The 13059-nt window shown below is 38.9% G+C and overlaps 1 protein-coding gene across 2 annotated transcripts in view; it reads right to left on the bottom strand.

Annotated features, from left to right (window-relative positions):
- The window catches only part of LOC122877644 (ephrin type-B receptor 1-like), an 83199-nt gene that overhangs the window by 52092 nt on the left and 18048 nt on the right, over window positions 1-13059 (bottom strand). For both annotated transcript variants that reach the window (XM_044199473.1, XM_044199474.1), the window contains exons 2-3: window positions 1771-1835; window positions 839-1129 (exon numbers count right to left, since the gene is read on the bottom strand). In XM_044199473.1, the coding sequence (XP_044055408.1) occupies window positions 839-1129; window positions 1771-1835 (356 nt within the window). The remainder of the gene's footprint in view (window positions 1-838; window positions 1130-1770; window positions 1836-13059) is intronic.

Here is a 13059-nt window from a genome sequence, read left to right as displayed (position 1 = left end):
CTGGGTAATTGTACTTGGGACTACATACCATATCATTTTCTAATGTTAGAATTTAGTCATAATTTGCTATTTCCCCAATGAATCTCAATGATGGCACCAGAGGTGGCTGCTTGGAGATTTGCAACACTTGGATGGTTTCTTCACTCAACCAGTGTGATACTACACTGAAAAATGTGGTTAATTGAAAAACTGCAAACATATAAGATTGTGTACATGACATTTAGGGAGAGAAATCAACTATGAATCCCAAAGAGCACTGGGAAAATTAATAATAAGCATTAAATTCTAATAGCTTGAGGAAGTTAGAGCTTGACCTTTGTAGACATTGTTCAATAAAGTCAGCATTTGGGGTGATCTGGATTCTTGATCACTTCTGGATTAGTGCAGTGTTTTTTCTGGATTGCATATTGTCACTGTCCTGTAAAAACAATGTATCTGCAAAATGATAACTTTTCACGAGCTAAGAAAAACAAAACCCCTTTATCAGCTTTTTTGACAATGCATTTTTTAGATGATCCTATGGGTTACACACTGACTATGCACAGATGTCAGATTTCCAGCCTCTTGCCTGCATTATCTCCAGAGCAGCAACTGATGAGGCTCATGTGTACAGCAGCACTTAGCACTCCCATTTGAAATGCCAAATGAAAAAAAAAAATCTGAAATGAAGCTGAACCGATAGCCCAACTGTATTGGAGTCTTTGTGTTGAGTAACATTGAGATTATCATCAAAGTTATACTTTGAAATGTTAATTTACAGTGTGACAATACTCCCAGAACCAGCAACTCTTCACACTTCTCTTCTCTATTCAAAGGCTCTGGTTTCTGGAGCCATTACCTTAAGAAAAGGGGCATTGGCCCAGTACTCCACCCCTTTGATGCCCTCTGACACAGTCCTGTCAGTTTCCAGGTAGTACAGGTTGAACGTCTCTTTGCAGGAGCCCAGAACGCTGGGGATGGAGGCGCAGTCGCGTACGGTGAAACGGATCTCCACGTAGATGCGTTGTGCCGCCCGTCGGTCGATGTAAGTGGTGAGGAGCCAGTTGTTCTGGCTGGGCTCAAACACATTGCACACCTGGTATGTCCTGATGGTGTTGAGGTTCTCATCATAGCCGCTCACCTCCTCCCACTGGTGAATGTGTGTGTGTGTGTGAGGAAGGGGCAGGGGGTATGGATGAAAGTGGAGGATGCAGAAGAAGAGGGGAAAGGAGAGGCTAAAATGATTAATGGGTTTACCAAGATCTGACACAAATTAAACCTCTTTCCCTTCCTCCCATTTTGTCTCTCTCTTTCCTACCTCCCTCATTCACTTTTTTTCCTCACCTCTACCTTGCTCTTTTCTGAACAGGAACAACCATTCATCACAATTAGAGCCACTCACCTCAAACACACACACACAGACCATTATAACCAGCTAGTAGCAAAGCCAGCATTTAATAAATTCTAAGACTTCAAGAAAGTCGGTGGAAGACCCTATTCTGTTTTATTCTTTTCTTTTCTGTTCTATTTAATTGTATTCTATTCTATTAATTTGTCTATTGCGGACTCATGTGTGTTACACCTCTCTGATCTATTGGAATCCATTCTATTCTGCATCAATAGTGGTTAATTGGTGTCACCTTGCAACTGTAATTAAGATTTTGACAGACTCGTTAATGGAGCACTGTAAAGTGTACTCAAACTGCTTTCCCCAAGGGTACCCACACACACACACACACATGCATCCACCTACACACACACATACAGTACACCTTTGCACATTGTTCTTACTCCATTGGCAGGGAACGATATCCAGCCAAGCTCAGCTGTCGCTGTCCTTGTATCCATCACTGTCTCTGTCAGACACAAAGAGACACAGACAGAGAGAGAGGTGAAAAGAGGGAGCTGCAGGAAGAGGACAGGTATGAGTTTAATTAATAGTCTGCTCAGATACCAACTTTAGTACTGCATAGTGATGCGTGTCATTCATATTCATAAAATCCCACTTTACACCTTTTCTATAATGCTTCTCTCTCTCTTCTTTTCCCCCCGCCATATGATAAAAGAGATAAGTATCAATAAACAAACCATGCCTCTGGTTATGCTAACACAGTATAAGCAAAAAAGTAACAATGTTATGACACAACGACAACAAAGATAATCCAGTCACAAACAATGTCATTATTAGCATCCATCTCAAATTAGACAGAGCCAAAACATAACACTTTCATTCAGTGTTATCTGTGCACATACAAACATATCACATGCTACAGTATACAATGAAATAGTATGTTGAAATCCTGGTGTATCCTAGAATAATCTAATACTTTATGAATATGATTGCAGTGATGGCGGCTGGCCTGTAAATAGCAGTTTGCAACAGTAATAACAGTTAGCAGCATTAGCAGTTAACAGAAAACAGTTAGCAACAATGTTAGCAGTTTGAAACATAAAGCAGTAAGTAACAGAAAACAATTAGCAGCTAGCTTAGCAACAGCTATGACAGACAGTTAGCAACAGAGGGCAGTTACCAGCAGCCATAACAGTTACAGAACAGAAGGCATGTAGCAACAACAATAGCAATTAGTAACAGAAAGCAGTTAGCAGTAGCATTAGTAGTTAACCACAGAATGCAATTAACGTTACTAGCAGCATTGTCTTAAAATGAGTAATGGGTGAAGGTGAAGGTGGTGGTAGTACTGTTTCAGCCACTGGCTAGTAATGTTAGTTACTGTTATTCCTGAATGTAGGCTTGCCAGCTAAAACTTTTCTGTTTATAACATGAAAGCTAATCTTTTCATTTTTTGGTTGTAAAGGACATTGTGGATAATGTTGCACATCAATGAGCAGGGCTGCTGTTAAATGCTACAGTATATAGCAATACTGGATTTTAAGATTTTTGCATTAATGTGATGAAATATTTAGATTTATCAGGGATTTAACTTCCTGGATTTCCAAAAACAGACAGTACTGTCTGGTTCATCCATTTCTCAATTGATATTCCAGAAAATGCAGTATATTACAATAAAATTGGTATTGTGCTATAAAATTAAACATACCGTGATAGAGGACTTTATAAATATTGCCCACTCCTAAATGTACTAATTTGAAATTGTAATCACTTAAATTTATTGTTACCACAGTAATCACATTAATATGCCACGTTACTTAGTGAGTTACTGTCCAATACTGGCAGTTAGCATAAATTAAATAATAATAACATACAGATTAAATCAGTCAGTGGCAGCAATAACAATTAAATAGACAACTCTATTACCTGAATGTAACACTCAGCTGATCTGGGTGCCACTAATGACCTCATGTCCCCACCTGAACCTACACTATCGGCCCTATCTACTACAGTAACCTCACATACTAACCTGACATACTAATTAACTCACAGCTGGGTGACACACTGACACAGTACTGTACATCACAGAGCTAATTGTGCACTCTCAGTTGGCAACAAAGATGTACGAAAGCTAACAAGTATATGACAACTCAACAACAAAGCGACTTGACAGCAAACGCCCAGATGGCAACATTCATTGTAAAACATGTCACTTCATATTATAAATCCTACTGTGTTAATGGTGAGATATTGTTATGTGAGCAGCCCTAAGAATTATTTCAGCGTCTGGTATGTGCAAAGCCTGGCAGGCTGGGCAATTGGAAAATGAGAAAAATTTCATGGTGAAAAAAATGTTAATGTTTGAATGGTAGAGTAACTGGAAGGTAAAGCACACGCTATCAAACAATTAGGATGATACATTTATGGAAGACACTTGCTATTTATTACATATTACTACTACTAGTAGTGTAGACACTGGAGCAAAACAAACAATCAGATGAAAATCTAAGTGTGCATGCCATGCTACTTCCCCTGTAACTAAAGACTGTTGCTCCTGGCCTTGTCAAGCAAACAGAGCAAATTTAAGATTGTATTCAAACTGCTCAGTATTGCTCTCAGCAGTCAGAAGGACTGAACAAGTCAAGCCAAAATATAGTGTTTGAACCACACAGAGGGCTAAAAATGATAATTTCCCCTTTGTTGTTTCAGGTTCGTTTGTCTATCATGAACTCCTGTGTGGTTCTTCAGTATGAAATTATGCCTTTGCTCCCATTAATGTTTTTTTAAACAAAATTTTGCTCAGGCGGTTTCTTTGCTCTCCTATGTTACTTGTGGATGAACTAAACTGATCAATGCAAAATTAACAGCGACACAATGCAATGAGCGGACACGCTGAGAAGCTCGAGCTGACATAAGTTAGTTGACATGCTGACAACACAGACCCTTACATAGAGCCCTTTGTAATAAAACATGGTGAGAAGATTCGACGACATCACACCATGAGGCAGCCGCTGGCAAACAACCCCCCTTGATTCTTGACATGCTCTCCTCCTCTTGCACTCTTTCATTCTGTCACCCTGACTCTCATTATCTCCTCTCCTCCTCCTCCTCCTCCTCCTCACACCCTCCCCACCTTCATCCTCTCCTTCACTCTACTTCCCTGTCTTTTATCTCCCCCTCTACCTTGGGTGCTTCTTTTTTTTGTCAGCGAGCTAGCCTAATTACAGCAGAACCCAGTTTTTCAGCTCTCCCTTGGGAGTGAAGGTCGTTGGGGAAAATGAAATGCTTGTCACGCGAAAATGTAGTCGACTATCAAAATCTTGGACCAAAGCTTATTCAAACGGTGACAAGTGTCACTATCTAATTTGTAGCTTCAGTGCGTTTAGTGGCATGTTGTCAACAATGATTTTCAAAAACCGATCCACAGCAGAATATAGACCCAGTTTATTTCTGCCTTGCATATTTTGCCTGCTCAGATGTCTTTGAAGTTTGGGTAAAAAAATGAGGCCAAAAAGAAAAATGGTAATATAGAGAGAAATCCACAATGTTAACAGAAGAGATGTTGGGATAGCTCATGTAGTCTTACAAGCTTTACCTTCCAGCAAAGTCTTGCAAGAAGGGATTTGATTCAGGGCTTTGCTTAAAGAATAGAACAATGGCTGTGCACTGTCATACTCCACCATACCACCATATTTCTACTTCAAAACACAGTGTAAAAGGCTATTCTCAGGCAATTTTAGCATACAATACACAAACTTTGCTGGTAATACATTTATTGAAAATTGATTGCACCATCATGCCCAGACCTCTGTGATTCATTATTTCACATTATTACATCCTGCTTGCAGCTTGAGCATTATGACCTGGGAGAGGAATGTGGGTGCAAAAAATTATGAAGGCAAATATCTTTTTTAATATATCCAACTGCTCATTTTATATTGTATAAATATAAATACATAAAAAATGAATTTCAACAAATTTTTGACCATCTTTCTCCCTTCATTAGGGCCAGATATTTACATTATCAATTAATCTGCCAAGTATTTTATCGATTCATTGATTTTATTTAACCAGGAAAGGGCCTCACTGAGCAGCACCACATAAGACATATAGCATACAGATTTCAAACATATAACACTGACTTACAGATGAAAATGGCAAAAAAATTGTGAAATTGCTCACACATAATTACCCAAAGCACAAGATAACATTCTCAAAGTGCTTGTTTTGTCGACCAACAGTCCAAAATCCAAAGAAACAAAGAAAAGCATCAAACCCTCACATTTCAGAAGCTTGAACCAGCAAATGTTTGGCATTTTTTGGCTGTAACAATTAATTGACTATTGAAATATTTGCTTACAAATGTTCTTTTTATCAACGATTCATTGACTAATTGTTTCAACACTCTTCGCATCTTTGTACAATTACAAACTACTTGTCCAGGAGTATAAGAACAGCATAACCAAACCATATCAGCAAACAGCAAACCTTGTGAATTCTCAGGTCTATGCTGGGCTTATTAGAGTGCATCTACTCATCAGTCTAATTAACAGCGCGCAGCACACACCTCTCTGTGCATAATAGGGTATACACTCCGATCAGCCTAATTACTTTTGACATATTGGAGGCTGTGATCGCAGTGTGCTCACCTCCCCCGCAGTGGTGCACCTCCTCAACCAATGCTACACCATTGAACGAAACCAAAGCCATTTTATGGCAGAGGAAACAGCAGGTAAATCTGTGAGATATTGTAGCAGTCAAAGAGGCTGTTAAATCCTTGTTGTGAACAACGAGGGAGAAATAAAAGTATTTCCATCACAGACGCTGATTTAGAAGTAATTTCACTGTTTTTCTGCCTCCTTCTCTCTCTCTCTCTGTGTGTGTGTGTGTGTGTGTGTGTGTGTGTGTGTGTGTGTGAAGTACAGGTGGTCAAATGGCAAGTGAGGTTGGTTCATCTTATGCTTATTAGCCTAGTGTGTTTTAACCAGATTAGTCTACTGTTCAAAGACAGCAAATTGTCTGATTTGTATGCCTCTGAATGTGTGTGTGTATACTATATACTGTATGTGCGTACGCCTCTGAGAGAAAGAAAGAAAGCACGCCTGGGAGCATCATACTCGTGGTTAGGGGAGCACACCAAAATAACATGCAGATGTGCACATACACACAAGCCAAACATACGCTAAAAGCCCTCCCGGAGTGAAAGACGTCATACCGCCCGCAGAGACAGTCGTTGACCAATCAGGGGTGACACAGCATCACGGAAGGACAACTCACTCAAGAGTACACACATTCAGACGCAGATGTGCACTTGCACAAATCAACTGTACATGTGTACACTCTCATACACACACATAAACATAAACTTGGCAGAGCAGTGTTTCTTTTAATAAAACCTCACATGCCCCCAAAATCAATTATGAAGACAATTATGAGGCAAGGCACATGGCTCTGGAATATCTAAACATCTCTTCCACACATGTAACCTGGGTGAACATTTACCTCTCCACAGGAAATGATGTAATTAGAATTAAACACTAGGATTAACAGCTATACAAGAAGCGGGCTTGGAGTTGAAGGAAAAAGAATGAAAGCGAGTATATCATCAGTCTTATAAAGTTTTAGCTCCTGTCAAATATGGTTTCCTGTATTAGGCCCACAGGAGCTCCAGTAGGCTCAGTATTATACTCAAGTGTCTCAAAACTGCTCTCATCTGCACGCAGTTCCCTTCAGCTACACTTTGGCTTGTACACAGCCTGCAAAGTCTCACCCGATAATTTCCACATTAGACATCAATCTGAAGTACTGGCTAATGGGCTGACCCTGTTGTCTTAAAAGAGTCTGCTCAGCAGTTTAAAAACACATTGTATCAGCAAAAAAATAGACATAACTATGCAACAACAGTAGATTTACACGAGGAGACATGGATATTGTGGACAGAATTGCATTTCTGCTACAATAGCATGACACCATCATGTCATAAATTAAAGAGATAGTTTGGGACATTGTCGTTTTTATCCACTTACCCAGAGTGGAAAAAACACAGGGATACTGTTTTAGGTGCAATTTGAAGATATACTAAACGGTGTATTACCCTCAGATTAATCAATTACTAGATGTCTATGGGATCAGTGGCAGCTCCACTTTAAAAGGTAGGGAAATACATTGGCTGAGATATCCTGATTTGTAGTCCCTATGGGTAAATCTCCAAAAAATAGCTCCTGCTTTTTCATTAATGCAGCCAATAGCATCTTTAGTGAGACTCTACCTGCCTGGTAAATGCCCATGTCTATCAAACTCCACACCCCCAGTTTATATTGCAGGCTTTGTGCTATACAGTACACTTATCATCAAGCCTAAATAACTAGAGCCCCACAAGACATCATACAACTCTTTTCACATGCTGAAAAGTACTCCCCATTACAAGTAAACTGACCTCTATGTGTCAAATTGGTGGAATGCCCATTTAAAACCTTGTCTTATTTGATTATTGATGATATTAATTATATTAAGGCATGCAAGTAGACATTTATGTCTGGTATAAGTTTAACTATTATTAATTCAAATTTGGTAGACACTGTTTAAAAGCATACAATGTCCAACTAACCAGTGCATTTCCAGCAACCATTGGTTCTGCTGTATCACATTTATCAGTCCCTCATCCTCTGCTAACTTTTTCTTCTAATACTGGTATTAATTTCCTTCTTGAATTTCTCCTCCTCTGTGTGCCTCGCAAAACAAATTAGACACATGGGGCTCTTGGTCCTAGTGTATTAATAGCTAATTTCTGTTTATTTGCTTTCACACACTGCAGGGACACTTGGGCATACCACCATATGTACCAGTTCCAGGAAAGGCCAACCTGCAGCCTGACAGTATATTAGTGTTGATGATGAAGACAAAGGACTCCAAGCCATTACTTGAACTTTTGGGGCAATTAAGATGTTCAAATAATAAATCTTATTAAAAATGATTCTACAGTATATTCCACAGTTCTTTACTGTAATGTCTTCCTCTATAATTTTATTTGATTACCTTAAAGACCTGTGTTGACAAATCTTACTGCTTCCTTATTGTAGTCTATTGGCTTTGTTCCCATTTTCCTTTTTACAAGAAGTGATGCTTTTTTCAATAAAGGCTTGTTTGTGTCAAGAGCACAATCTTGATGATAAAATATCCCTATGTCAAAGTTCCACTTGAGGTTGCTGAATTGCTCATTGTTGTGTGTTCAGCTTTTGCTCTCCGTTTTCTAGTTGCTAATTAGGTGCTATGCCTCTCAAAGTATTTTTGGTTTTAGCTACTGTCAGCTCCACTCTTATTCATGCACATTTAAACTCCTTTTACCAAGAGAGGTAATTCAAGAACCTCCATGCCTGCTCAAATAGCATACTATGGCACACAGATCCTTCAGAATAGAGCAGTTCAGGTGAACAATATGCAATACATTATGAAGTTACATAATAGTATTACAATAAAATATGCAAAAATTAGTTTGAAGACAGTCCTTAAATAACCGAATATGAGGAACAGAATATTCTGGTTCTTCTTGATTTTTAGCATCAGTCAATTGTTGTTAAATTGTTCGTATGATAGAAGTGGGCCTGCTGTATTATATCATATACTTGTTAAATATTACTGCTAATTTATCATGAGTGAATACTGTCTGAGTTCTGTCTGATCTGAATAACAAACTTTTTTAAAAACTTTATTTTAACTAAATTTATAAACAAATCAAGTAATGACACCTTGAGCCAGAAGTATCTTAGTTGGTTACCACAGAAAAGTTGCTAACACATTTTGGATGCAGTCAGATATAGCTGTACTTCTTATTTATGAACTATAAAGCTGTGGATTTAGATTACAATATGGAAGCCTGATACAATCTTTGAAGATAACACCTATTGCTTGAATAAGCTTGAATAAGGTCACTGTGCACTACCTGCCCTGCAACACACAACAGACAATGTTAGCGACTAGCTGGTGAACATAGTGGAGCATTTAGCCACCAGATATTTCCCTCAGGAGTTGGTGAAGACCAGAGAGAGCTAAAAGGAGATTGAATATTGTACTTACACCCATTGAGTGACCAGAACCATGGCTCTGATTGAATGCTAATGTTGCTCAGCATCTGCTAGATGAGTAAAAAGGCAGCTGTTTCGCTAACACACTCAACCTTATCTAACTTTATACGGTGATAATATATCATTGTTGTGTTTGCAGCCTGTTCAGCTCCCTCCAAGTGGCCTTAAAAATGTATTAATGCTGCTTTTTTTTAATATTATTTATATATCTTCCAAAACATTACATCCAACTTTGACTCTTCCATAACACCAACCCAAAGCACCAGCAGCTAGCATGAGCAAAAGACTACATGACAACAGGTAAACAGATAATACATGAGCTGCATGGACTCAGATTTAAAAGACATTCATCCATCCATCAGGGGGGAAACACACTGTAGAAGTTTTCAGGCCAAGTGTGCCCACAAAGCAGTGTGGTCTCACAGCAACAGATCTTTAGGATCAGATGTGTGCACAAGTGTAACCAATGCCTTGAGGTATCAGGTTGTTTTTTGTTATTGCTGACACGTCCTTGTTGTGAATGGAAGCTGGGAGAGGCGCAGGGCCGCTGAGTTAAAGGGAACAACCAAGCTGTCACACATGAACACTTATCTGTGTCACAGTTTCTTATTGAACAAGCATCCCACACAAAACACACACGCACACACTTTCGGTCTCAGACTTTGTGGGTCCCTGACGTTGTTTCGTTCTTTATCTTTTCCTTTATGTCGCTCCCTCACCCTCTGATTTCACCTCTCCTCTCATTCCCCTGTCACATCTGTTGTTAACAGCCTTGACCTAGAAAATTTGTGGTGTCATGATTTCACTTTATGAAAGCGAACATGCTCGTCAAAATAACATATCATTGCTTTCCTACAGAAACCTTCTATGTCAGGTTTTCAGAAACTGACAAAGGCCTTCTAAATCCCCCCGATACCTGTGCATTTTAACAATTTACAGCTGTCTCCATTGCTTGTGTGTTGCCAAACAAATCAAGGTTGAGAAATGCTGGTACATAGTTCCTATAATGTTGGATTTCTTTACAATAGTATAGGTAGATGACTTGTCACTAAGACATATTATATGTTAGATAATTCAATATGACACAGTAAAACAGGACAGACCTGTCAACAAAATACATAGTCTTTAAAGAAGCAGGGCAGGTTTGTGGTTTTAAAACACAGATGTATCGTGGTTCTTCAGCTTATGATTGCTTGTCACATGAGGCTTGTCACTATAAATATAACTGCAACATATTGAGTTTTTAGACAACAGGGTGTGCTAGTCACTGTAAAATAAATAAATAAATAACTTATTGTCTTTTAGAAAATAGGAACAGCACAACAATAAAACAAGAACATATTGGGTTCTTATTTTTAGAACTGAGCAGTGATGAAGCCTGTCTCTCTCTCTCTCTCTCTCTGGAAGAAAACTTGAAACTGCCACTACCACAAAAAGAAACGTGCACACACACACACACACACACACACACACACACACACATGCACATGCTCGCTCAGAGACACAAGCGCTGTGTGAAGCATCCAGTCTGTCACTGTGGCAGAATCCTTTGTGCCTTTGTGACTAACACAAGGGGAACAGGCCTCTAACTGACATGCTCTGTTTGAGAGAGTGACGCCTGTAGATGCCACATTAGACATCGTCACATGCCGGATCATTTGTTAAAGTGAATGTTCAGTGCTTTGATAGGGCAGATAATTCAGGGGGCTATATGAGTGGGCATGAGTGAGGATGATATAGCTTTCATATGCACAAATAATAGATTATGTGCTCAATGTGGAACATATGGTGAATAGGATGGGCAGCCATTTGTCCTCTTGTTAAATGGGAATATAAACAGATAAAATCAAAATCCAGGGAAGACAATGGATATATACTTTGTTAGTATGCATGATTTCTAGTGTCACAATTAAATAGTGTCTTCCATGTGCATGATGACTTATAGTGAGATGTCAGCTGGATGTGACTGATACAGATGTACATGGATTTGTAAATTACATTCAGTTTCAAACATGTCAGCATATATCTGGAGGCTCAGTGAGTGAAAACCAGGTGAGAGAGGAAACAGCTGTTGAACTCATAGACAGAGGACCATTTAGTAGATTGGGTATTGGCCAGATGTGATGTGTAAGTGCTTTACAATGAATGCATTTCAATGTGAAGACAGTGGTGGGCCTAAACAGCAGATAGCATGAGTTCAGGTATCGGGAGAGAAAAAGTTGGATCGGTGCCTCCCTAGTGGAAGCTTGTTGTTTGATGTTTATCTGCAGAATAATATTAACAATAGTGATTAACGCACCCCACTGCATGTGATATAGTGGGGTTGCGATAGGAGGTGAATGCGAGGTCAAATATAAAGTTAAATGGGTACCTCAGTGATTTAATGTTGTACTTCCATGAAGTCTGGGAATGGTCAATATTGAAGCAGCTGAGATATCCTGACTTTTAGTTCCTAGTATGGGTCAAGCCCCAAAAATGCTGGATCCTACATTTCACATAATATAACCAATATCATCTTTTCGTATCCTTCCTGTCCTGAACACACATCTTTTTTAACTCCATGTGCCCTGTTTGTAACACAGTCTTTCTGTTATAAATTTACAGTCTCCAAACCCAAACCACAATATACCTGATCACATTACTGGGGATTATTTTCGGTTATTTTCTCAGACTTGACAAAGCTCCTCCAGAGCAACAGAAGACATTATACACCTGTTTTTGTAGACTGAAGAGTACTAACCATAACGAGTAAACTGCCTTTGAAGTTTCCCTTTAAGAAGATATCACATCTTATCTTCTGCATTTAATTGGCTTGTAATATGATTATAATGCAGTAATGCACTTTAAGTGAATTTGTACTAGCATTTATTTGATGGTCAGAAACGTTCACTTTTAATATGACATCTAGAGTTCACTCTAAATGAGACTACAACTTCAACTCTCATAAAACTCACAAAACTACACGGCAAAAATCCAGTGGGGCTTTAAGAGTATCAAGAGATTTCCAATGTTTTCACTGCGTGAGTCTCAGAGCTGCCAGTCAGAAATGAAAGATGACGGGGACACAAAATCAGACGAGGCAGAACTGAAAGCTACACATTGAAGCATTACAGCTGCAAACGCCAACATTTAATCTCCAAGCCCCAACATCAAAGCCCTAATCCCCCATATTTTTCATCAAATCACTTTTAAGTAAATATACTTCCATTTCTTTTGCATTTTGAAATGTAAATTGACAATAATTTTGAAACCCACAGGAGTTTATCGAAGTGGGGCGTCAAAATAATTTTAAATGTGACTTTGATCAGAAAAGGCCTGATGGAAAAGGACTCAGTAGCTGAATAGAAGTCAGCTGAAAGGAAATGGGCCACACTGTGTATTGTGCATCTAAGTACATCTACACTGCATTTCAAATGGTGACAAGCTCACCCTATTCACAAAGAATACACCCACAGCAGCATTACAGCTTCTTAACTTTATATAAATGCATTGAGAAGGCAATGTGGTGACTGAAAAAGAAGTCCATCTCCAGCCTATTGAAGACTGCAACAAGCCAAAGATTTCAGCTGAGCCTACAATTATATATCTTTGTATGAAGAAACAGATCATTTAAATTGTTCTGAATATGATCCTGTTCTTCAAATAAAG

This window comes from Siniperca chuatsi, linkage group LG6, assembly GCF_020085105.1.
Source record: "Siniperca chuatsi isolate FFG_IHB_CAS linkage group LG6, ASM2008510v1, whole genome shotgun sequence".
Classification (NCBI taxonomy): domain Eukaryota; kingdom Metazoa; phylum Chordata; class Actinopteri; order Centrarchiformes; family Sinipercidae; genus Siniperca; species Siniperca chuatsi.
The sequence above is the reverse complement of the archived record's forward strand: the minus strand, read 5'-3'. Positions and strand labels throughout refer to the sequence as shown.